Source organism: Artemia sp. Qi Xiang Cuo, chromosome 1 (genome assembly GCF_049724085.1).
Source record: "Artemia sp. Qi Xiang Cuo chromosome 1, ASM4972408v1, whole genome shotgun sequence".
Taxonomy (NCBI): Eukaryota; Metazoa; Arthropoda; class Branchiopoda; order Anostraca; family Artemiidae; genus Artemia; species Artemia sp. Qi Xiang Cuo.
Window position 1 is genome coordinate 52,393,200 of NC_142794.1, and position 27,715 is coordinate 52,420,914.

Below are 27,715 nucleotides of genomic sequence, written 5' to 3' on the forward strand. Positions count from 1 at the left end.
AAAATTTCTGATAATACTCTTTTAAAATTGAATGATCTTTACTGTTTTTAGTCTAATAAAGATTAAGCCTAAAAATTAAACGGAGAAAACATCACCTGATGTAAGAGGGAGCCTTTCTCTACTTTCGCTCTTCCTTCCAACATTGAACCACGGAAATCTAAAGCCTATGTAAGTCATTGCACAAGTCATAAATCTAAAGTCATAAGCCAGTATACATTTGGACTTAAATATTCCTCAGCTACCCCCCAAAAAACATTTAACATTTGTTTGTTGTATTTATCTTCCTCTAAGGGTTAATTCTAGATTTTTTTTTTTCTTAGCTCTAGAGAATAATAAAACATATTGAGAAAGACCATCATACAATTTTGAAATTGATTTATATATTTTCACAACTATATAAAGAAACTAAAAGCATAAGTTTAAAGGAAGACTTCGGATAGATTTAAACGAGATCAATGTAAAAAAGTTTCGTGTTTGATAGCCGTATATCTAACAAATGATGTCGGTGTACGACAATTAAAGGAATTGTAATAATAAGCATATGTAAATAAAATAACAGAAGTAAAACAGAATAAGGTCAATATGCCACAAATAAAGAAAAAGTTAGTAGAAAATCCTTCGGGAGAATAATCATCCTTCTGATCCTTTGATTTGCTACTTAGTTGCTTATCAAACTTGAAAATTGATTTCTGCCCTCGGTCTTTAGAGTATTGAACCCTTACTACAACTTTGTTAGATATATTAAGCTTAATGCTGCTAGAGATGTTTCCTGGAATAAAAAAAATTCTTTCTTCCAAAGATAGAATAACTCCATCTGCAACAGACACTTCACTATTAATGACCTGGAAAGGCCCCATTGCCAAGCTCTTTATTCCCAACTGTAATCGGCCGTCTTCACTAAATATAATCAAAAGAAATTCATTATATTTCATAAGGAAAATAATGCATTTTTCTTGAAATGGATGATCCGTAATTTCATACCACTTTAGCAAGCTCAAGTCCAGCCAAAATATTTTTGTGCCACAAGAAAGAGCAGTACCATCAACACTATTCCACCGTCTTATGCACTCCGTAAATTTAGGCTGAACTCCAATAAGACAATTTCTTTCCTGTTGCCAAGAGGTGAATCGCATATCAAAACTCCAAATTTTTCTCTTAACAGAGTTGATGTCAGTCTCATCAATAAACAAAAGACGCAAGTTGGATGAGTCACAAACAGTAAACACAGCTTTCGTGTAGGGACAAACAGAAGAATCATTTCCCGACAAACAGAGATAAGTTGTCCAGCTCTTTCCGTTAAAGACCCAAATTTCTGTTCGATTTATGTCCTTTTTAGAAAGAGAGAGAGCAAGGATTTGTTCTGTTGCACAGAGAATGGTTCCACTAGAAATGTTAGGGTGTGATCGATGATGTTCTGCATCTAGGTAATAAATCTTTTCCCAAATGTTTCCATTGTAGTGCCAAATGTCATTAAAAGAGAATACGTTTGATGCTCCCCCTGCAATCCAAAAGTTTCCTTTTTCATCTGACCAACTTGAATATTCCAAGCGAACAGAAGGGATATTTCTTATTCTGCTAATGTCTTCCGCTGGAAAAAATGAAAGCAAATATAGTATGGAGTAACTTGATCTTATCTGAGGTTAAATTTTAGGGTTAAGACTCAGTCAGCCTATTTGTATCAAAACAAAAAGAAACTAACTTCATTTTAACTGTTCCTGAATGTTTCTCATTTTTGCATATGTTTATCCCACGTCGTATCTTAGTCGAAATTGATTTTATAACTTTTTGTTAAAAAAAGGGGAAAAAAATTGAAAGGAAATTACAGGAGCATATTAAAAACTGAAAAGAACAGAAAGAAGTTAAAATAATAAGTCAAACTTAAAACAAAGAGATTACTATCAATGAATGAATAAATCTAAAAAAAAAATTAAGATGAATAGTCAAGTCAAACCAAAAAATATAACTGATATTAAGATAGATGAATAAATGAGTTCTAAAATAGTAGGTGAAGTGCTGATTCTAGAAAACAACAAAATCAATCAAGTGGAACACATCACTTACTAGTGTTTAGTTCTGATTAAGCGCTCAGAGGCAGTAGTGGAGGAAAGATACGGGAAAAAATGGTCAAGCCTAGGGGAAACTGCCTCATAATTTTTTTACACCAAAAGGTTCAGAAAAATCGGCTGAATTACACAAAAAAAATTCAACAAAAACCCCCTTACACAAGTGTCCCAAATTTGCCCATAAAGTGGGAAATCGATTTTTGTTTTATAAATATTTTGGAGTTTAAATAGTCGCTTCCTATCAAATCAAGCATGATGACTCCAAATCTGAATTCAGGTTTCCATTTTTTCCGCACCCTTATGCCCATTTTCACCCTAAAAGAAGGGGAGGGGTGTTAAAACTCGAAAATTAGAGGTAGTCGTATTTTTGATCCTTTCCTATGTAGCGTTCCCTAGTGGTACAAAATTCGAAAGTAAAGTTAAAAACTTGATTTTACGTAGTCAAGTACCTCATTTTACCTAAAACAGTTGTGAAAATTGACCCATATGAATTAGTTATTTTAATCACCTTTGGTCAATTCACCATTTCTTACCAAGCTAGAAATGGCGCCTGAGAATAAGAATCTCAAATAATTTAATTTAGAACCAGTATTCTAGAATCCCCTCCTCCTCCAGTTTCCGTTTTCCATTCCTTGGTATCATTCTTTAGCGGATCTAATCACTGGAGCCATTTACCATAGTACTTGCCAAACGACTGGGTTCAAGGCTATATGAAAGATTGGTGCCGTTTTATTTACTTCAGAAAAAAAAGACAAAAGAATAAACTGGGATCTGCGAGTATTGAGTAGAAATATTGTGTGATATATTGTTTAGAGTTATGCTTCCGATTTTGGAAAAAAGCGGATAATCATTTCTGATTTTCAGCGATTTTCTGATCTCCTGTGTTTATTCTGCACTTATGCATGCTAACGAGCGCGCTAGTCGAGCTGGAAAAACTCTAGTCATTACCTTTGACCAACCGATTTACTGGAAGGCAAAGTGTATCGTCGATGCAGAGCCTGCCACAAGTGCTTTAAGAAATGCTATTGTTGTCCTAGGTGGAACTCACACCCGCGGAAGTTTCCTAGGAGCCATTGGCTTCCTTATGGTTGACTCGGGACTTTTGGAAACCAAAAGTCAAGTATATGTGCCTGACACTGGACGAAGTATATTACATGGCAAAGCTGTATCTCGTGCTGTGCAAAACTGAATAAAAGAGTTTTTGATGGCAATGACGTGCTACCAGAACCCCTTGAAAAGCAAAACAGGCGTACGAGTCGCTCCTTCAGGGGGATACCATTGACGAAGCCAAAGTGTCGGAAGCAGTAGAGCTTATCCATAAAATATTTCATAGTGTAAAAGAACGATTGTCCAAGTCCAGAACTGCCCGTCTTTGGTTTCAGTATATGGACCTGCTTAGAATCTTGAGAAAGAACCCGGGAGTTGAACAAAGTGGCAATTTTGAGCTTTATCCACAGTTTTTGTTAGAAATGCTTCCGTATTTTGCTGCTTCCAGCCACAATCTTTGCACGAAGTCTGCTTGGCTGTTCGTGTAGTCGATTTTCAGTTGAGGAAAAACAACCCAAAGCAGTACAGAATCTTACAGGAATAACTGTTCATCTGGAGGACTGACAACTACTGGGTGGCAATTTCTCCTGACTTGGTGATCGAAAAAACGTTAATGAGCCCTAGAACTCTTCAGGCAAGATTCACAGCTATTGAACGTGGTTACTGGTGTCCGCATTCCTCATCTGTAAACATAGAGGATACCAAATCTATGACAGAAAAGATTTTGAAGGACATGGAAGCGAAAGAAATTGACAAATATGTTTCCAAGAGAAAGGAGAAAGCTGTAACTATGGCTGAGAAGTCATCTGTGGTGATATATAGCGAAAGAGAACTTGTCGAACCAGCTCTAATCTTCCAACGTCTAGCCACATTGGCTAGTACCAGTGGTTCTGACTTGAACGATGTTCTGTCGTTAGAGCTCTGTACTTTTCCACCATCGCTCTTTACTTCGTTCGAGCTGATGACGACAGCCGATAAAGCATCTCTAACAAATGCACTAATGAAAATTGAGGGGATCGATGATCCAGTGACATTGTCAACCTCCCAGAGCGTTTTTGACGGTGGCTGGCTAGCCCACAAAATACCGTGACTGCCTGATCCACATACTCTAAGGTGGCAAAATCGTAGATTATGTTAGAAGACATTTCGGCCAGGCAGTGGGAGTTTTTCACTCTTACACTGATACACCAACGACGAAAAATTGCACACAGCTGAATAGAACCAAAGGTTTGTCGTGTCCAACGATGGAATTCTTTAGTAACATGAAGATCTTCAAAAGTAAGGAGGAATTTTTGAGCAGTCCCAAAAATAAAGAACGCTTCATCGACCTACCAACTGCGAGGCTGCCGAACTCCAGATGTCTAGTTATACATGCTCAGGATGATGCCGATGTCTTAGTTGTACAAAGTGCTGTCAGTTGTGCTGAAACTTTGTCGACCACTTTGATTGGAAATGATACCGATCTATTAGTCCTTTTACTGTACCATGCCATGCTTGCTGCATGTTATATCTTTATGCATACAGACACGCATGAAAATAAACGACCAGTGTATGGCATAAAAAGGATCAAGAACAAACTTGGAGCCGAAGCAGCAGAAAATCTATTCGTTTACCACGTAATGTCTGGCTGCGATACAACATCTCGACTTTACGAAGTAGGAAAACCGGCAGTGGTTTCCTTATCACTTAAAGATGATGTTTTTAAGAATGCTTGAAAGATCTTAATGACACCAGGATTCCAGCAACAGGAGATTACCCAAGCTGGAGAGAAAGCTTTGCTCCGCATATACAAAGAGAAAAGTAATACAAGAGAAAGGACACCCTGAAGCATATCCGGGTGCGGTTGTTTACTATGCTGGTTGCAAGTTCAAATGCTTTCGTTCAGGTGGAGCGGCTATCGCCAACTTTGGCTGTCGGAAAGTACCACTTTTGCAGATGCTATTTGCAAATAATGAAGAGGCAAGACACGTCCATTTCGCTAAGGCCTGAAGAAATAGATTGGCACTTCTCTTTGTCAAGGAATATGTATCTTCACATTATGACAGATGCTTCACCAGCACCAGAAAATCTGTTTATGACGGTGCAGTGCCAGTGCACTAGCAGGTGCAAGTCTCTCAGATACAGCTGCCGTCGGAACAGTCTATCCTGCAGCTTTGCCTGCGGGGAGTGTAAAGGGGCGTTATGTGCTAATGCTGCAGCAAGACAGGATGGGGACGATAAAAAAGACCAGTAGGAAGAAGAATTAGCCTTGGACTGTGCTTTAAAATCAAAATATTTTTGGTATTAATTTACCTGAGTTCTGAACGTTCATTTTCATAACTGATTGATCTGAAGTTTTAACCCCGCTTAAAGAATTAGTTTTCAAGAAGTTATACTTGTCAACCCCTTATATTACGGGGTCCTCAGAGGTGGAAATCAGTTGAACAGTAAAAAAAAACTGCTTTTTGACCTCATATTTGGCAATACACTACTTTATTTGATATAGAATGATTCTTTAGTCGCAGGAATCCGTCAAATAATGATCTGCGTACTTTACCCACCCCTCCGCTCCATTCCATGAAGGTAAAAATTGATACCCTGATTCGGAATACTGGATTTCTGACGTCGTATTCGGATTCGTCATGCTTGATTTCAAAGGAAACGACTATTTAAACTCCAAAACACTTATAAAGATAAAAATCGATTCCCCCCTCATTTCCCCCCTTCAAGGGCAAATTTGGGACACTTGTACAAGAGGGATTTTGGTGGATTTTTTTTGTGTAATTCAGCTGATTGTTCTAAGCATTTTGGTGTAAAAAAAAAATCTGTAGCAATAGGGGCGGGGAATAAATTAAAAGACGTTATGGGTATATGGTTTATCAAAATAGCATTTCCATAAAATTTAGGAAACAGCTTGGGCAAGAAATTAAAACTTTCAGGTACTGTTGGGGAAGAAGGGGGGAGGGCGGGGCAAGAGGACTTCAAAGTTTTGTTGGATACGAGAGAAAGTAAAACCTTTTCTCTGATTCATAAATACATTTTTACATCAAAAGCTCTTTTGGGACTAAATGATGTATGTCCAGTTAAATAGCGAGGTAAATAAAATTAGATTGAGGCTTGTCAGATTATCTTAATTGTACGTCCGCAGTATCTCGGGAATGGCTTGGGATATCAAGTTGAAACTTAAGGGGAATGTTACGGGAGGGAACAAGTAGATTTGAACTATGACTTATGAGGAGGGAGTAGGGCAGAGGTTGGAACCAAATGAAAGACACTGTGTGTATCCAGGTTATCAAAATACCACATCTTCAGTATCCAGGGAACAACTAGGGGCAGGAGTTGCAACTTTTTGTTTGACTATTAACTTAAATTAGTAAGGGAGCATGACCACTACAAGTTCAACGCTTGAACAAGCGTTGAAATTCTTAAATTTTGGTAATAAGTTCAACATAAAGTGTTTTTTGGACAACTTCATCTTCTTCAGTCATTTATCTCGTTTGTTATTTCATGATCACAGCCAATCCAGTTACTCACGATCTTGAAGTCCTTGACCTGCTCTAAATTTCTATTCTTGCAATACAGGACTGTATTGCAAGAACAAGAATTTAGAGCAGGTCAAGGAGATCGAGTTACCGAGTAACTGGATTGACGGTGATGATTAAATAATGACCGAGATCAAACGCTGAATTGGGCAGTCAGCTGGAGTCTTTAATAAATTAAAGCCCATTTAGAGGAGTAAAAAATATTCTCTATGTTTGATGTTACGCCTGTTCAATAGTAAAGTAATCTCCAGGCTGCTTAATACTAGTGGGAACTGAAAAATTAACTGGCAACTCGAAAAGAGTATTCTTGCATTCGCTGGTATGTGCTTGAGAAGAATACAAGTATAGGCAGGCAACAAAAAGTCAGTGATTCTGAAATTTATGGCAGTGGTTCAGAACCATCAATGGTTCTGGAAGGTATAAGGTAAGGTAGGGTTCAAGTAAAGTCTTTTGATTTACCTCAGTACTTCACCGTTAATAGATTCAAAATTCCACTTTTACTAATAATGTCAAAACGTTTAGGCAAAGTGGAAAAATAGATTTTTTGACCTCATGTACCTTCTGTCTAAGCTAAAAATATGAAGTCCTCAATACCTCCTTCCCTAACGCCTGGAAAGTTTTAGAGGGAGCTTCTCAATTCGTTCGGAAGATGTTGCAGATATACCAGTTTGCTGGCCTGAATACATTGTCTCTATTAATTTAACCGTTCGCTTCCACCCAAGTAAAACTCAAAGTCTACTTGACCCTGTAGCACCCTTTCAAAATTCCGAAACTATCCCCCAGCCATTCCTGAGATATGCTGGATATCCTATTTTGTTAACCTGAAAACAATTCGTGTCTTTTGATTTAAAACACCATTTAAACGTGAATGTTATGACCCCCCCCCCACATATTAGAATGCAGTGAAACACGTTCAGCTTAATCAAAAAAATAAATAAATTAGCCTTTCAGACCAACTGAGTTGGGGAATTAACAAAACGGGGTATTCTCCATTTCTAAAAAACAGCTTGGGGGATTAATTTAAAATTTTCAAAGCGTACTACAGGTTCAAGCTGACCTTGAATGAGACTTAGGGGGAAGGGAAAGGGTAAACTGAAAGTAAACATGTATTCAGTCCAGCAAAATAGTATATCTGCGTTATATTAGAAATATAACGTTCCCAATGCCTCTTCCCCTAACATTCCGAAAGTTTTAATAGTATTTCAATTCAGTATATTTTTATTTCTATCAAATGGTAAACATCAGCGCAGGTGCTCCGCCTGGATGGAAAAATGATTTGGAATTTTATTTATCTTTTGTTACTGAAGTACGGTCCCATAGACTTGCTGTCGATGCACATGTACAGAACAGTCATTAAACCACGATCACCTCAAAACCCCGTGATTTTTCGATAGTCTAAATTATTTCTAAAGAACATATTTTTTAATAACGAAAACAGCATTTAACCTCACCTTGGCTTTAGGTTTTTTTTTCAGAATTTCGGATGGTATTCCCCTATGAGGTTTCAGTGGGCATGTGAAACATCATTCTCAGGCTTCTTCGAATTTCTGAATTATTCAGGAAGAGCTAGGCAAATTAGAGATTTGCTTCCTCACTTTATGATCCTAAGGGTACTAACCCTGAACCCTCTGGTCCTCATTTTAGTTTGACCAACAACTGTAGAAACAACACCTGATAACTAAACTACCACAATAAATTCGCTAGAAAAAGTTAAAGGCATGATAGCAAATGAGCTGAATCAATGATCAAATGTCACAAGCAGATAATTAAGAGGGGATCTCCAAGGTGAAGGCAGTACATTTTTCTTTGTTTCCTTGTATTTTAAATACGTAACATAAGGTCCTTTATTTGTCACTATTGAAAGAAAAATACAGTTTTACTGAAAAAGTTTTAGCACTAATTTTTCTGAATTCGTCTATTTAGAGTCAAGCAACTGCCACTATTATTACTTACAACTCATTCCATTCCCAAACGGCCTAAGGCCAACTCAGCGCAAAACAGTATGCTGACTGTTGTTTCCTGAAGGATAAAGCACTAGTTTTGTTTCCAAAAATGGTAATACATCTCTGTCATATTACAAGACAAAATGTGTTAGTTTGAAATTAAGACAATGTCCTTATTTCGTATTATTGTTTCCTTCTTTGACATTGTTTCCTTCAAGTCGCAGGTAAGCTGCATTTGCAGTCTTTTACAAACCTCAATTTGGCTGTATTAATTCGAAAGATGGTAGCGGAATTGTTTTAAAGGCTGATCCATACTCAGTAGCCTTAAAATGAGAATGTAGAATCGATTAGTGGAATTAGTATCTTGTTTCCAATTTAGGCTTTAAGATATTGGCAATTTTATTTCTCCCAGAATCCGCTGTTTGTCCCTTTTCGCTTGACAAATTGCTCCGAAATGAACATGCCTACGACAAAACTATCCTTTTTTAAAAGCATGATCTTTTCAAAGAAACAACAGTTATATTAACAGTACTAATCTTCTAATCTGTTCAACTCTCCTGCAAAGCTTGTATCCTAAGGTAGCTTAGTATTTAGAATTACTGTAGCCGCTTTGAATATTGATACCCTAGGTGGATTGACCCAAAATTCTAAGAGGATAACAAATGGCTTCATCTCTTGAGGAGGGCAGGTAATCTGTTACTTAAAAACTTGCATGCCTGTATTCAGACCGGAGGGACACTGACCGGACGAAAGATCTTAGTAGAAAAAAGTCCCTGTTTCTTAGAATTATTATTATTATCTATTGGATAACCCTTCATACAAAAAAGGAAAAGACGGAGCAATAAACGAAAAAAAAGAAGAAACACACATAAACTTAGCAGTGATAATAAACTTAGTGACGAACGCTGGAGCTAAGATCTAAATGAGCTCTTAGAACAAATTACAAAGACGAGAAAGAAAAACTCAATTATACATTGCACTGCAGGTACGTGACATGTTTTTGTTTTTTAACTCCTAAGTACTGAAATAACATAAGCAATATGAGCATCGTTACATCAAGCCGCAACTGATAAAAAAATTAACCCAAATAATCATCAGTGAATTAAAAATATACAGTTGATAATCATATCAAATAGTCTAAGTATGACAAGAAACGGTAACACAATTAGACAGCACTTTCGTTCACTGGTCTTGAATTCAGATCACTCTCAACAAATGATTCATTTACTCTGATATACATAAATATCAGAAACAAGGAAATTATTCAATCACGGAATTTTACTTCTATAATTAAAACAATATGCTTAAAAGAATGGATAATTAATAAACAGTTAAATTATTAGTAATTTTCGCCATATATTAACAGAGAAAAATTGAAATAAGATTGAGAATAACCAGCGTCACTTAAATTGGACTCATGCGAAAAGAGACTAAATCATCAATCAGTTTAAAATTGCAACAATGACACTAAGCAAAAAAAAACAAACACTTCAAAAAATACAACAAATACACCTTAACTACAGGGCCAGTACCGACAACCAAGGATGGTTCAACTTTGTCAAACGGGAATTATAAGCATGAATTATCAGCAATGCTAAATTTTCTAACTAGATAAGAGCTACGGGTCCAATGGGGGAAAACGTAAAAGATATTTTGCGAACCGGAAGAAGACTGAACGAATTTTTGACTTGATAGATTTTGTGAGCATTTTCAAAAATGGCGATATGTACAGATGATATGGTAGAGTGACAAAGTTGAAAAGTTTCGAAAGAAGACGGTGATTGAAGCGTAACTTATTCGTTACAAAAGAAGCATGTAATAACCCAACTCTATGTTCAATATGAGCAATTAATAGTTGTCGGGTGTGCATTATTGACAAGCCAATGGGAACACCGTGGTAGGTGATATGATCTACTGGCGACTTATGCATTATATACCTGCAAACAAGAGGTGGGGGGAGGTCAGACACCCAAAGAATCTTTTCAAGGGCTCTTTGGACAATCTGAAAATTTCTAACCCCAAGACAGATATTTGGGTTTTTCCGACTCCACTGGTTTTTGCTGCAAGTTCAGCGTGAAAATGTCGCCTTTTTATAATAAGTCAAATAAAATAAAGTATCAACCAATCTTGACGTGTCAAAGGAGTTCTGTTTCATTTTATTTCTGCGTAACGACTTGTCAGAAGTATTTTTCAGCCGACAGGTCAGTCTGTTTGGGCTTTTTACTCTTCCCTTATACTCGTATTTCTGATCTTCCTTCTAATCATCTTTGTGACAATCATCTCCTACCAATCATCGACGATTGTATGATAGTATGATCTTATAAACATAAGAAAAGACTATATATGAATGACATTAATAAATCTTTACAGTGCTGTGACCAATTTGAAATGAACAATTCTGTGTTTTTGTGACGTGCATTTTCCGTGATGCGTTTTGAAAAAAAAAAGAACACAGATCTGTATTGTATTCAAAAAATTTAACTTGAGAATTTAAAATTGTGCAGTTTCATCTTGTTTTTTTTTCTTTCAAACCTGCCATTAAAAAACTAAAGCGTAGATTGACATTATGGGAACACCCTCGCCATTTCAGGGCCTGGTTCATATCATTTACCAAATTAATTTCGACGTTTCCTAACTAAAATTGAAATATTACCAACCTGATAAAGTTTTCCCACAAAACCAGTGAAAAAAGAAAATCTCCAAACAGAATGAGATCGCTTTTCTGGACATCTTTAAGGAAACATCTCTTTGCACTGAATAGTAGCATATCTCCGTCCATGATACTTGTGGAAAATATCAGACAAGCTTGCGCCTCTGGTATTAGTCTGACTTTTTTTTTGTAAAATCTTGGGAATGGGATAAGACAAAAACGTTATGCCAGAACCACGCCAAAAAGAGCGATAAGCATCAGTTTTGAGTGGGGGAAAAAATACAACAAACTGACCCTTCAACACTAGATTAAATTTGCCATCACGGAAAATGAAATATATTTGTACATTGTTTTAATTTAATTATTTTTCCTTTTAATTAAAAAATACTAGTCTGTTTTTAAAAACAAAGATTTCTCGATATAAATTGACTATGTATATGACACTGATTCTCATCTGCAAATTTTTGCTTTTAAATCGTTTCCTTCTGAACACATAAAAAACCGGTAGCTAAAAATGAACTGACAATATTTGAAGCATTGAATTTAGTTTGAAATAAAGCGCCAATAAATCCCCAACACTTTTTGGTAATTTCTCTTCATTTTTAGACTAATTTCCTTATTCATTGCCATTTGTGTTTGTATTATGATTAATTAAATAGAACAAGCAAGGGTTTTGAAATAAAAGCAGAGAGTAATACTAAAACTCAAAATGAGAGAAAATTATCCTGTATATGAGTAGTATCCCCTCAATCTATTCTGGAGGTCAGATAGGAAATTAACATGGGATTTCTGGAAGTCAGATTCCCACAGGATTTCTGGAAGTCAGATGGAAAATTAACATAAGATTTCTGAAAGTCAGATAAGTGAAGCTCCTAGCCCCTCGCACCTGTGCAATACGGTCAGGTGTTTCCAGGTGTTCCACCATCTTTATATGATAAATCGGAGTGTGGTCGGGATCTTTAACAAGTACCAATAATAGGAGTTACTAGCCCATGTGTAATGCGGTCCTCGGTTTTATTAAAGTGGACACAACTGATGACATACCCTCAAGCTTTAAATAGGTCCATAGGAAAATTGCAGGGGATTGCACAGATAGGAAAATAGCATAGGACTTTAAAGTCATGCCTTGTGACGTCACGACACCCCTGGCAAGATCCCCAGGATTCCTGTGACATCCCTAGGAAAAATACCATAGGAGTTCCATGACACAGATAGGAAAATAGCATAGGATTCCTGTGACATGACATGTTTCTAGCTGGCAGACTTCCTATGACCCCCTTAGATGTTCCAATATTTCCCATAGCAACCGCCATTTGTCTCGATTTGTAGCCATTTTTGGCAAATTGGTTTTCTGGAGGACGTTCCTCCCTCCAAAACTAGAAGCTCCCGTATAGGAGTCTAGACGTCTATTCTGGAAGATGCCCAGGATTCCAGCGACCAGATGATGCTATCTTTTTTCAGTATTAAAAGAGTTCAGTGTGTCAACATCATAGATACTGTAATGTATACTTAAAAATTGTTGGATATTGAAAGTGTTAGCAAAATGGAACCTAGAGTGCCTAAAGTAGCAGTGGAAATTACAAGAGGTTGCCGACTAATACTAGAATGGGACAAGATGTATGCAGGATATGTTCAAGTCTGAAGAACAATTATGCTTTGCGGCTATAGTAAAAATAGTGCATACACAGATACTAAGAGACGGATTAAATACGCTAGCGAAACGTATTGAAGAGAATAATCAATAAAAAACGGTTTGTTACTAGTGAGATTTTAGAATTGGTAATGAGAGTGTTAAAATGGATGGATTTGAGAGCCAGAGAATCTTACGGAATCTAGTAAAATTGGAAAAGTGGTTAATTTTAGATGATGATTTTCTAGAATTATCTGGTCAACGAAAGCTTCTCGAGAAATGCTTAACGATATGACGGGAACTGATTCCCCATCTTTGAACTGTAAAACTTTGTCGTCGTGGCCCAGTTGCTGTTACTCAATTTTTAGATATATTAATCGAGACAAAATGATATTGTGGTTTTGCTTTTATCCACTACTTAAACGGCGATTTTGTAAGAAATGCTGTCTAAACAAGCTTTACGACGTCACTTCTCCTAGAAGACATTTTATTGATTGCGAGTCATTTCTTTTTGAAAGTGAGGCAGTCAACATCGTAAAATCTTTTACAGATGTCCATTATGCTTGTATACTTTGGGCAGCTGGTCATCCTGTAAGAATTGTACTTTTGCTGATGACTATAAGGAAAAGTGTAAATTATGTAATGCGTGTAAATTACATAGAGGATATGCTGTGCAAATTAAAGACTGTAATTCCAGTCTTGAAGAGATTTGTGACTCTCATACTAGAGGTTTCCTATGCTCCAATTGTCACTATGATAAATGCAATCAATGGGATAATACTTACCATGGCATGATTTTAAAAAACCCTAAACGTGAGTTCAATTGATTTATAAGAGACTGGTATCGTCGCGGCTTTAAACTTTTTTCGAAAGAAGAACCTGGTCTGTCCTTCAATTGCTGGAATAATAAAAGAGCATGGTTCTTGCGTCATCGCTGTAAGAAACTGGCTACTATGATTATAAACCTACAGACTTTTATTTGGCTGTTACAGAAAGTGATTCTTCATATGAGAATTTTGTATGTGACATTGCTTCAAATAAGCAAATTGTAACACGTGAATTTTATAACATGAATCAGAATAGTGTTATTGATTTTACAAAGAGATTTAATAAAAATGAAGTTACAATATATTAGAGAAAATGTGATCCTGACTTTGCTTGCCAAAATGAGTACAACCTGAATCCTGACGAGCTCCTACCACTTATCGTTGCTGATGATTACCTATGCGTAGAAGAAGAAATCTAAAAATAGGACGTAGTGTTTTGTACATACAAAATTTTATTAACAAACAAATTTACATATATTTTTAAAGCATTTCACTCTTAGGACACTAAACTTTATATTGTAAAGGTAGGAAGGGTATTTTCAGCTTGAAAGTCGTTCAATCGAGGATTGACCCCACTAATCTTGAGGAATTGACTGTTAGTATGTCCGCGACATCAGAAAACAAAATATAATAGTGCATGAAAACCATAGCGTTTAATTGATAAATCCTGTACCCGCTTACAATTTTTAATAATGGATTTTCCACTTTGCTCAGAGAAAAGTTTTAATGTGAGACGTGTAGAATGTATACGGTAGGCCACTATGAAATTTCTTTCTTGTTTGAAAGATGCGTAGCTAATGCCCCGTCTTTACACTTGATGGACTGCTATTAACAATAATAATGGAATTATTAACGTGTTGATTATGCTCCAAGAAATCCAAAGGTATGTAATAAGATTTATATTTGGACATGTAAGGATCCAAATTGAATACATACAGATTATTTGATTCTTGTTCATGGTGCCAAGTCTAATAGAACACTGTCATCAGGGGTAGTTTCCCAATAGGAAACTATCCCATCAGGGGTAGTTTCAAATTGATGTAAAGAGATTATTGTAATACTTTCCTCCAATGGCTCGTCAAAGGTATACTCTAAACGTACAGTACCCGTTCGGTCAATAGTCATATCTTGAGTAGGGTCAAATCTAATTTAATGATACCGTGAGTTTTCGCAAACAGTTCTTCAGTTATACCATTTTCAAATAATTGTGAGTCTCGATCTAGGGATTGCATTGTCACTTCATATAGGATCCTGTAGGATATACCAAAGGATAAATTGTAGAGTAGAATTCCATTTACTTTACACACAAGAGATGAAATTCAAAACAGTTAAAATTTACACGGGAAATTTGACCATGATCCAACACCGATAGTACTTTTTATAAAAGCCAAAGCAAGTTTCGAAAGAATCTCACCATTGATAAGTGATGAATCAGTATAGGTCCGCGTATCTGTAGCAATATGTCGTTGATTCGTGATTGTATAAGGAACGAGCAGTTTGATATTATTTCCAGAGGCTCTTATTTTCCAATTGCCAAGGTAACAGAACTCATAGCTTGCTGCTTCGTACGTGAAGTATTGCCGACGTGAGATAGACTATTACATCGGGTGCAGTGCCATGTACTTTCCACAAAATAAAATTGGACGCAGCGACTTGTAGCTTTATATCAATCTTTACATTGGGGAGCAACCATAAAAGTATATTAAATATCTCATGATTTGCTTTCCCAACTAAATGCAAACCATTAGTTGTCGTATCTCTAAGTATATTGGTAGTGGCAATATCCGTTTTATATTCATATCCAATATCCATACTTCTCAAAAGCTTATAAGACATTGGATTCAAAAATACAAAACTGTGTATAACTTGAATAATTTGAACGATTATTGCTTGTTCTCACCAACGTTCCATTTATGTAGACACTTATTGGTCTAAACAAAAGTGTGTAGTACACAATTTTCATAGGATAACACCTAGGCCGAACTTGGTTTTTCATTGTTTGATTTTTTTAACAATGACATGTAAATCTATAAACTTTGAAGTAAAACCTATGAAATAATCTTCGCTGGAATAAATTTGAAAATGGACATTTTCAGAGAGCGGCTGTTGCAGGCCAAATTGTTCACAGTATCCGTTTTTTATACTGACATTTACATTTTTTGCGTTGAATAGATTTAGAGATGAGTTGACTGAAGGATGAGATTCTTTTTGTGGTAGATATGCCATTTTACAGGAAAAGAAACCCTTTTTCGATCGTGTTACTTTCTTTTTGGATTTTTTACGCTTCCTGGCTGGGCTGAGACTGTTGAGTGATGAAGTCTTTCGCACCCTTTTTAAACCTTTTCCGATTTGCCGTGATTTCAATCGCTCGCTAAGGGATCGCACGCTGAACCTCAGATTTTGTGAAACAATTTCTTCAAAATACTTCCCAAAGCCCCAATCATGTAATGTAGAGGACGCAAAATCCGCGGCAACCGGTGCAATATATTTTTTGGCCAGGGGTAGTGCAGAGCGAAACAGCTTAGCCATCCAATTTCCAAGACAGTAACCGGATATTGACAAACAAATCCTGTAATAGTCCATTCTATGACCCACTTGTCGTGGTGCAAAAGTAGCAACATAGCAATCCATATCAGGACAAACAACATGAATTCTATCAGCCATCTCACTTAATGGGTCGAAAATGACATGTTATTACAGCCAAACATTTTGTTACTGCTATAGGATCGCCCAATTCACTTCTTAATGTTAACGGACAGAGCTCCAAATAGGAAGTGTTGACTGGAATGTATTGAAGGTCTTTTATGTTGTATTGGTGAATTTGTTCACTAGAGGTCTTCCATTTAAGAACACGTAGGAGGGGAACGTTGCTATTACCGACTTTTGATCTCTCGACAAAGGATGCGTAGAGAAATATACAACTGTCCAAGGAGAAGGCAGGTGAATACCCTGCGAAAATGACACGATACATGCCACTAACCCTTCCAGCACTTTTACCACTGATTATATTATGTTTAAAACCAAGAGCAGCTCTTAGATTATCGTTGAGAATAACTTTTTTTTGTCAATGGGTGAGCTGATGCAGATCTTGCCCCTTTCCATTGAATAGTTGAAATGAAAGGCACCATTTTTACGAGCGGAAATTCTTCTTTCAATAGCACGATACACATCATTCATACTACCAAACTCCTTGTATGATTATGCGACAAAGGGGTATTCATATGAACTGATCTTTTCAACTATATATTGATCGTTAACGACTGGCCAATCATGTGGCCTAATTTTACATCATATGTACGACCCTTTCTTAGGATACCATATGTATTTTTGAGAATAAAATCTACAAGAGCAACTTCATACTTTCCATCAAATTTAATGACAGGGGAGATTTTTGTTCAAAAATAGCTCGTTTTATTCAAATCGTCATAGAGAGGGCCAGAAACATTGAGCAGGAATGTCACATAAAAATCATTAGACATTGTTTATATCCTCAACGTCTACCCAGGAATCAAAATCAGAGTTCTATCCTAGCCAGCGAACAAGCAAATGCCGCTTACCCTTGCGAGTTCGAGTCTTTAACACCCTTTTAATTTGATAGATTTCGCTATTTCCAACTTTTTGCAATTCATAATCATAAAACCACCAGGAATCTCATCATCTTTCATATCACGAAGACGATACGTCATAGGTTTAGTGTCCAGGACATTTGACACTTGAAAAAGTTCAGTGGACCACAAGTAATTCCCCTTTTTAAAAATATTTCTTGTTTGATTAATTCGAAGAGTATCACCAGCATTAAATTTTTTATTCCGTGCCTTTTCATTAGAATATTGTTTAAGAAAAAGTGTATTGTCACTATGATGAACTTCATTAGGGCTAACATTGGACAAAGAAAGATGAGGACGTTGGTTATGGATCAAGATGATTTTATCTAAATCAGAGGCAACGCTATAGCGTTGCCTATAGTAAAGACCATAGGATTCCAATGTTTTATTATTATTCATTAAAAAAAAACTTTCCGAAAAATAAGTTTTTCAAAGAAAAGTAAAGGCCATTTTAAACTTAAGCTCTGGATATACAAATACCTGTTAAAATTCAAACACAAAACGACCAGAAATTACTATTAAAGAATAAATGAAACCCAAAACGAACAGAAATTAAATAAATAATCATAGGATTAAACATACAACAAGTAATGATATAAATGAATAAATAGATCTTAAAGCGAGTAATGCTTCGATTGAATACGAAAATCAAGCTTAAAACCAAAAAAAATATTTTGCTATTGAAGTATAACTGAAACTTAAAACAAACAGAAATTAAATAAACAATCAATGCCAACAAATATACAATAGATATTAATGTAAATTAATAAATAAATCTTATAACGGGTGAAACTTAAATTGAATATGCTGATAAAGCTTGAAACGAACAAAAATCACTACAAACAAGAGTTTGGGGTATCGCCTCCTTCTCTCACGGGGAAAGTCTAAGACCTACTGCGTCATTGGCGCTTTACTGAAAACCAATTTACAAATATCATCTTATGTACTTAATATTGAAAATAAAAATTAAAATTAAAGTAAAATTTTGAACTGATGAGCTTTCAGCAATTAATATCATCATAAATCAAATATTCAGTTTAATTTATTAGTTCTTTCTAAAGTTGTTCAAGACCAATATAGTTTCACTAAAAACAGGATTTTGGATACTGTCGCCTTCCTTAACTGTAAATAACAACCGAAAGCCTACTGCATCATTGGCGCTTCACTGAAACGAATTTTATTACAAATATTTTCTTTTCCCGCTCTTACAGCATTGAAAATAAAAATAAAATTAGATTGAAATAAATTCTTGAACAGATGGATCTTTCAACAACTAATATTGTTAAAATCAAATATTCAATTTGATGTTGTTTATACTTTCCAAGACTGTTCAAAACACATACAGTTTTCAGTAAAGTGCTGATGATGAAGTAGGTTTTAGACTTTTACAGTGAGAGAATGAGGCGGATACCCCAAGTCTTGTTTGTTGTGATTTTTGTTCGTTTCTAGCTTGATTTGCATATTTAATTTAAGTTTTACTCGTTTTAAGATTTATTTATTCATTGCATTAATATCTATTGTGTGTCTGTTTGCATTGATTGTTTATTTAATTTCTGTTCGTTTCAAGTTTCATTTATACTTCAGTAACAACATTTTCTTTCGTTTTAAGCTTGATTTTCATATTCAATCTAAGCATTACTCGCTTTAAGATCTATTTATTCATTTATATTATTACTTGTTGTATCTTTTTCCTATGATTATTTATTTAATTTCTGTTCGTTTTGGATTTCATTTATTCTTTAATAGTAATTTCTGGTCATTTTGAGTTTGAATTTCAACAAGTAATTGTGTCTGCTGAGCTTAAGTTTAAAATGGCCTTTACTTTTCTTTGAGAAACTTATTTTTCGGGAAGTTTTTTTTTAATTTATTTTTGTTCGTTTTTGATTGCAAAAAGTTTCAAGTTCTTAAAAATTCCTTATTTCAAAATCAAACTTTTAAAAAATCCAATCTTCATCAAAGTATCAAAACTGGTATCAAAGTAACTGTATACAAGTGAAAAAAGTTTGCTACCTTTGAAATGAGCTCCCTTTGGAGTTTATACAATGACCCCTTCTATATGAAGTGCGTCTGGCAAAAAAAATGGATTGTGGGAGGAGGGTAGCTGCCTTCCGATCTCTTTTTATTCTTAAAGTGAATTAAAACTTTCAATTTCCAATAAAATGAGCCCTCTTTGAAGTTTATACGAGCATCCCTTCCATAACAACCAGATATACCCCGAGGGCATAACTTACAGTACCTACCCTCATGCACTGGGGGGCTGTTACGACACTGGGGTTTTTGTTATCTGGACTTTGATCTATTTTTAACAACATTTCCATCTAACAATTTTTATATGATGCATCTAGGGTGTAGAGGAGGGGGGGCTAGTTGCCCTCCAATCTCTTTTGATTCTTATAAATTGAACTCGAACTTTCAATTTCCAATCAATTGGGCCCTCTCTGAAGTTTATATGAGTATCCCTTTTATATGAACCATACTTGCCCCAGGCCATAACTTACAACGCCTGCCCCCGGGCCATGGGAGGTTGCGTCAACACCTAAGTTTTTTTATCTGACTTTTGAATAATTAACGGCTATCTCAAAATTTTTATCGGATATTTTTGGGAAAAGGGGGCGTTGGGGGCTAGTTGCCTTCTAATCTCTTTTGACTCTAAAAAACTGAACTAGAACTTTCAATTTCCAATCAAATTAGCCCTCTCTGAAGTTTTTACGAGCATCCCTTCTGTAAGAACCGTATATTCTCCCAGGGCATAACTTACAACACCTGCCTTCGGGCCCTGGGGGGTTGTGTCGACCACCGAAAATTTCCTTATATGGTCTTTGAACTATTTGTAAAAAAAAATGGCTATCTCAATATTCATATCAGATGGGTTTGAGAAAAAAAGGGCGTGGGGGGGCTAGGTGCCGTCCAATCTCTTTTGACTTTTAAAAAGTGAACTAGAAAGTTTAATTTCCAATCAAATGAGCCCTCTTTGAAGTTTATACGAGCATCTCTTCCATAAGAAAAGTATATGACACCATGGAACAACTTTCAACATCTGCCCCCGGGCCCAGGGGATTGTGCTGACACCGGAGTTTTGCTATATGATCTTTGAGTTATTTTTAACAAAATAGTTATCTCAAAATTTTATCGGATTCATTTGGGAAAAAAGGGCGTGAGGGAGGGCTGTTACCCTCCAATATATTTTGACGCTTAAAAAGTTAACTAGAACTTCCAATTTTCAATCAAATGAGCCCTCTCTGAAGTTTATACGAGCATTCCTTCCATAAGAACAATATATGTCCCCAGGGCATAACTTATAACCCTTGCCCTGAAGACCTTGGGGAAATGTCATGCTCAAAGATATAATTTCCAGAAGTTTCAACTACGTTGAACAAAATGGCTATCTCAAAATTTTGATTGTATGTGTTTGGGGAAATGGTGGGCGTGGAAGGGGTGTTAGTTGCCTTCCAATCACTTTCGACTATTAAAAAGGGCACTAGCCATTTAAATTTCCAATCGAATGAGCCCTTTTTGAAGTTTCTACGACAACGCTTTCTATAAAAACCTTATATGCCCCCAAGGCATAACTTAAACCCTTGCCCTGAGGGCTAGGGGAGGGGATTGTCATTCCAGAATTTTCAACAACGTTGAAAAAAATGGCTATCTCAAAATTTTGATTGGATATTTTGGGAAAAGGTTGGCATGAGAGGGGGGTTAGTTGCCCTCCAATAACTTTCGACTATTAAAAAGGGCACTAGTCCTTTAAATATCCAATCGAATGAGTCCTTTGGAAGTTTTTACGACAATGTTTTCTATCAAAATCTTATATACCCCCAGGTCATAACTTACAATCCTTGCCCTGAGGGCTGTGGGGGGAGTTTTGTCCTTAAAAACATAATTTCTATCTGGAAATCAACTACGTATAACAAAAAGGCTATCTCAATATTTTGATTGGATGTGTTTGGGAAAATAGTGGGCGTGGAAGGGGTTTTCGTTGCCTTCCAGTCACTTTTGACCCTTAAGTAGGGCACTAGAAGTCTCGGTTTCCAATCGAATAAGCCCCCTTTGAAGTTTTTTTGGACGACCCCTTCCATATGAAGTGCCTCTGGGAAAAATAATAATAAATAAATAAATAAAAAAGCATTGGAGCCGTCTGACCTTTACTACACGCAACGCTATAGCGTTGCCTTTCATTGTTATTTATTATTTTTTCCCCAGAGTTTAAAAGTCTAAAATCTAATGCGTCATTGGCGCTTTACTGAAAACTATATGCGTCTTGAACAGTCTTGGAAAGTATAAACAACACCAAATTGAATTTTTGATGTTTAATGATATTAATTGTTGAAAGATCCATCAGTTCAAGAATTTATTTCAATGTAATTTTATTTTTATTTTCAATGCTGTAAGAACTGGAAAAGAAAATATTTGTAACATACTTCGTTTTCAGTTAAGCACCAATGACGCAGTAGGGTTTTGGTTTTTATTTGCAGTTAAGGAAGGCGGAAGCAACCAAACTCTTGTTGGTAGTAAAACTATATGCGTCTTGAACAACGTGAGAAATAAATAAAAAATTAAACTGAAAATTTTATGCATAATGATATTAATTGCTGAGAGCTCATCAGTTCAAAATTTTACTATAATTTTAATGTTTATCTTCAATATTAAGTACAAAAGAAAATATTTGTAATAAAATTGGTTTTCAGTAATGCGCCAATGACGCAGTAGTTTTAAGACGTTTACAGTGAGAGAAGGAAAAGATACTCAAACTCTTGTTTGTAATGATTTTTGTCCGTTTCAAGCTTGATTTGCATATTCAATTTAAGTTTCACTCGTTTTAAGATTTATTTATTCGTTTAAATTATTACTTGTTGTATGTTTTTTGCTATGATTGTTTATTTAATTTCTGTTCGTTTTGGGTTTTATTTATTCTTTAATAGTAATTCTGGTCATTATGGTTTTGAATTTTAACAGGTATTTGTTTCTGCTGAGCCTAAGTTTAAAATGGCCTTTACTTTTGTTTGGAAAACTTATTTTTCGGAAAGTTTTTTTAATTAATCTTGAATAAATGCAGCAGTATTTCCCAATGTACACTATCTTGAAATTAAAAGCCAAATAGTTCGTATGAAACGTTCAGCTAATGCCGCCTTCATAGGACTATGACAATCATAGAGTATTGTATAATATTTCAATAAAACCCATTTTACACGTGGATTAACAAATTCACTCCCGCGATCTATTTGAATTTTTGTATATGAATTTTTTTCAAGGATGGATTCAAGGGCTTTAGCAACTTCATCGCCTCTCTTTGACCGCAGTCGAATGACATATGCATAGCGAGTAAAAATACTTATTGCAAGTAAAATATACTTATACGGTCTATTATGGCCTCATTGAATCGCATCTAGAGTCAAAAGATCTGCCTGTAAAATATGCAGAGGGTGAAAGGCTTCAGTTTTTCGATAGTCACGACCTCTGGTCCTATGATTTTGATGAAGAGTGTAACTGGGTTCCTTTTGCAAATACTCTTTTACTAGTTCCTTTGCAATTCTGGTACCTTTAGCAAGTGCAGTGCGAGAACTTAAACGTCCTAGTTTCCCAATATTTTCATGATCACTTTTCAAAACTTGATCCATTTTGAACATAATTGTGGTGTGAAGCGCTCGCTACCCTTTTGCGTACTAAATGATGTGGAAAGACGCGTTCGTTTAATATCCTTACCAGGCCCACTCGGCGTACTATCCAATGAAATATTCGTGATATTTCTTCAAATTTTCTTAATTGTTTTATAACATATTTATTTCTAATAAGACTTTTTGGAAAATTTGACGACTTTAAAATTCTTTATATATTAATTCGTTATAAATCAATTAAACTGTAGATCTTGCCCTGGATTATAAGTTCATTCTTTTTCTCGTCAATTTGTTTACTACCAGCGACATAAGTCAATAGTTATTTACTTTGCTCACGATAGGATGGGGGCAACATGTCTACAACACTTGTTAATAAATCTTCTTTTTTCGGCTTTTTAAAAGTTTCAAAACTTTCAGTACTTTCAGAAGGTTGATCAATTACTTTGACATTTACTTTGAGCGGTTTTTCAAGATAAGGTTTAAGATTGTTGAAACATCAGAGCCTTTTGAAGCAAAATCAAATTTTAATCATCGGCAATAGTTTCATTGTTAATAAATTTACCAAGATTATCTTCAAACTGGTCTTTTGGTGAAAGAGCAAGTTCAACTGGCTTCAATTTATAGGGTTTAACTATTTCTATAGAGAATAGTGTTTACAAGTTCAGTGATTATCGGCAGTAACAAGGAAAATAAACGACCACCCGCTTGAACAAGGCATTTTCTTTTACTATTTAGTTTCTTTTTGCTGACTAGTGCACATACACGCGAACGATGTTGCTTTTTCTTTTGTCTAACACCATCTGAAAGTTGAACATTACCTTCCTTTTACTTTAAACATAGTTCAGATAAGAGATTAAAGAATTCCTTGTCAATACTATGTTTGAGTATATCTTTCCTAAGCCGCGGTTTTGAATTGGCTAACACGGAAAATAAATGTCTGTTTTCATGTAGTTTCTTCAGCGTCATGATGGCAACTAATGGTATTTTTTACTATTTAAGGGTAGATACACAGTAATCTCATTATCGGAAATATCTGTGACTACACGCATCTCTTCGGACGTGTTTTGATTCAGGACCAATAAAATGTACCCATAAGATTTATTAGTAGCCTGATTGTACGCGGAAAGTAAAAACTTGGTAGATTTGTTTGTTTAGAGTTATAAGAGAACTTGAATCGCGAAAAACTCTATAGATGATATATTAGGTACAATTCAAAGCAAGTGTCCTCACACATTTAATCTAATAAAAAAGATTCTTGAGAACAACAATTACGGAAATGTTTTCATGATGTGACCGGACCGTAAGTAATTGTAACATTTCCTGAGACCATTCTTCAATAGATTCAGCTAAATCGTCAATAATGAACCATGAGTTTGACGCAATACTATTAAACCCGTCAAGTCCTTGTATGAATTTTATGCTTGATGCGATTCTCTTTCGGAGATTCTCTCTCCGATTCTCGGAGCTGTATTACTAGTACGAGTACATGCCCTTACACGTTAATAAATTATACATTTCAACATTTGAAAAGTGTTGTATGAGGAGGGAAAACTATTAAAATCATCACCCTTTTTTGTACTTGAATGAGTTGACTTATGGATTTGGGGAAGAAGCTATAGGAATCTAAGAAACGGATTTTATTCAAGCACGTATTACTATTTTCAATTGTTTTCCATTTAAATTTTAAGACTAGCAACTTTTCAGATGATTTGGGGATGATTTTATGTAAAAAAAAGAACCATCTACCCTTGCGCCATCTACAACTTTACCTTTCTGCAAACGTGCCAACGCTGGTAATTTGAATTTCAAATTGTAGTTGGAATTTTGCATGTAAACCGGTAGAAAGTATTGCTGCCTAACAATTACATTATGATTTATTCGCAACCCCCCCAAAAGTAACTCCCTCCCGATGATATTTCTTGCCATAAATGGTCAAGGTCGCGGACTTTCGCATCCCGACTAACCTCAATAATTTGTTTCTTACAAACCCAACATATATCTGGGTTTTTAATAGCCAACTCGTCTTCTGGTGATAGATTTACTGGATAATGTGTGTTACGCAGCTTTGAAATTGCCTTATTTGCTGCTTTAATAAGTGCAACCTTAGCTGTGCCAACACAATTTTCCCCACCCAAAGTCTCAACTACATCTACTAATTGCAAGGTATTACCCGAATCTCTTTGCGCATTGGAAAAAGAGACTGAAATGGCTTCGTGTTCTTTAACATGATTCAAATTTGATGGATCATACACATCCATGGGTGCAGCCTCAATGTCTAACGTTACCCTGTTGCTCTTTAGGGGCATTTTCTGAAAACTTTTGAACCGCAAGGTGGCATTGTCTCCTGAAACCGTCTCCACGGACTGGTATCCATGACACTTGCGGTGTTTCAAGTGATTTTTAAATTTTATTTCACTACGGAATCTAGACTAACACATTGGACAGTAACAGCAGGTACCCCCTTTGTTCCCTTTACCCTCACTTAAAAGCCGACTAATATGTGGAATTGGAAAGAAATGTCCAATTGAATGAGGATCTTTGGTAGGTTCGTAAAGAAGCCACACCCAATGTTTCACTGATTTAATGGACGGAGTTTTTACAAAATATATTAACCCTTTTTTATTACTGAGTTCCCACTCTTCACATTCTTCATCAAACTACAACACTGTAACCCCAATAATTAAATGTTCATTTGCCCTCTCAAAAGTATCAATCCCCTTTAGCGGTACAGGATAATGTGCCTTTAAACAATTAAAATCTACCTTAGGAAGTTCTGACCACTTCCCAACCCCATTAACTGCCAAACCATGTCCAAATATGTCTTAGTAGCAGCCATTGCCTGGGGTTTATGCCCTGCGACAAGGACTGAATATTTGAAACACTCCAAGCCCGAATCGAAAGAGAATCATTGTATACCCTTACAACCTCTCAAATTTGCATTATATTTTGCACCCCATGTCCCCCTCTCCCACCTCTTACAACAAATTCTTTTTTAAATTTAGTGATATTTCCCTCTATTTTATTTAATGAATAAAACATCTAACGCACTACCGTTTTCATTATAACCCTCCATCCTATTAAAAATTTCCACTACCCAATCCAAAAAACACCCTCAAAGTTATGCTAGTCCGGATGAAGCGTCTGCATCTTAGTTTGTATGTGAAACGGGTGCAAATCACCCACACATGAATAAAAAAAAATATTTTAGGCGTGATGGATGCTTTAATGTTGTCCCTACACCCCGCCTCCCGCATATGGTTTTCAAGAAGTGCCCAAATCTTGCTGACATAGGAGTGCGCTAGGTCAATTGGATCCGTATGGATACCACCACTTGTAAGGGAGTTGAATGGGTCCCCGAACTCACCCCTATAAACATGAATACTGCGGAAAACAGTATATGCTAAATACAACTCAGGCAATACTAGGGGTGAGCCGGCACCACTTTGCTTCTCTATATCTCTTTGCGGTGCGGGCACTGTCTCGACCTCACTAGGTGGCAACTGATCTATCCATTCATAGTCAATTTCAAGACCGAGACCCCGCACAAAAATGTCTAAATAAACACAGCGGGAGCTACACAAGCCGGACTCACCCCCACACTCAGACCCTCCTCGCATTCACTAATCTGCGGGACCTCTTGCATGTCCATAAATGACTCAATATCCTTATAGAGGTTGTAGGTTCCTTGAGATGACGGTATGTGAACCTAGAACAATAATAGGAGCATATTGGCTCACTTGAACACTTTGCTCTACAAAAAGAGAGACTAGTCAAGAATGAGCGTATAAGGGTACTATGAGCCCTTGTAGATACCATACTACATGCTGGAATGCATTCACTGTATTATGACCCATAAAAGGGTACAGGGGATCTCTCGGTTACTGTAGACCCACTCCTACTGACCATATATGTAAAGACGTCCGTTGAGCCACACTACTGATATAAATGTTATAAAACCCCTACTAGCAGTTAAGAATGTTAAACCTTACTGAGGGGGGACTTGCTTCTGGCCATCTGGTGAGAAAATCCTCTGTGAGAAAATTTTGGTGGAATTGGTGAGAAAATTTCGTCAGTGGCTTCCTCCACTGGTACAGCTCCATCACAAAGAACTTGACGACGAGCAAGTCAATGTCGATATCAACCTGAAAAAGAATATTCCTTTTTAACCATGAAGGGCAGGTGGAATGTTTTAGCGAAAAGTCAAAACTATTGATAAAACTAACAAGTAAGCCTTTATTAGCGAAAAGAATGGATTAGTTTTAGAATAAAATGGTTTTATGAGACAGAAAAGGTGAAATTAGACTAAAAAAATAGGTTGAAAAGAATGTCTTATTTTCAGACATCTCTTGAGAGCCATGGGGGTCTTTGACCTGAAGCTTAAATTTTCTAACAAATAAGAATTAATGAAATTTCAAAACTATTGATAAAACTGAAGATTCGTCAGTCAAAAGAATTTTATGATAGGGTAAAAGCTGGAGAAGTATACTTTTAATGTCTAAGGAGCGGTTTTTTCGACAACTTAAAAATTTAGTGATAAATACTTTTATTAGGCTCTCTCTAATAGACTAAGAAGTTAGGTTGGAAAAAAAGAATGAAAAGAATGGATTAGTTTAAGAACAAGAATATACATAAGCTAGAAAAAAGCGGTAAGTTTTTTATCGCACTAATAAATAATCTTTATGAAAGAATAGTTTGGCTTACAATTAAATCATCATCGGCTTGTGCCGGCGGGCTAGCGACATCACAGTCTTGTGCAGACGGACCATGGGCGTCAGATCAGGTTGCAGCTCGATAGGTGGGAGGTTGCACAAGCTGAA

General features: G+C 36.0%; 1 protein-coding gene across 2 annotated transcripts; it reads right to left on the reverse strand.

Annotated features, from left to right (window-relative positions):
- Positions 1 to 425: 425 nt before the first annotated feature.
- Positions 426 to 27,715, reverse strand: LOC148956454 (uncharacterized). 2 transcript variants are annotated; one of them, XM_089095394.1, is made up of 3 exons: positions 27,600 to 27,715; positions 26,888 to 27,040; positions 426 to 1,588 (listed from the first exon to the last, which is right to left on the reverse strand). In XM_089095394.1, exons 2-3 carry the CDS (start codon positions 26,910 to 26,912, stop codon positions 453 to 455), a joined length of 1,161 nt encoding a protein of 386 aa, XP_088951520.1. In that variant the 5' UTR covers positions 26,913 to 27,040; positions 27,600 to 27,715; the 3' UTR covers positions 426 to 452. The 2 variants fall into 2 exon arrangements, with proteins under 2 accessions (XP_088951520.1, XP_088951511.1); XM_089095385.1 differs by lacking the exons at positions 26,888 to 27,040; positions 27,600 to 27,715 and adding an exon at positions 11,232 to 11,304.

Bases quoted from the DNA above. Each gene is read 5' to 3' on its own strand.
- LOC148956454 (XM_089095385.1), bottom strand. From the start codon at position 11,304: ATGTCCAGAAAAGCGATCTCATTCTGTTTGGAGATTTTCTTTTTTCAC. The intron at 1,589-11,231 runs GTTGGTAATATT...CATTTTTTCCAG, and splicing joins TTGTGGGAAAACTTTATCAG to CGGAAGACATTAGCAGAATA.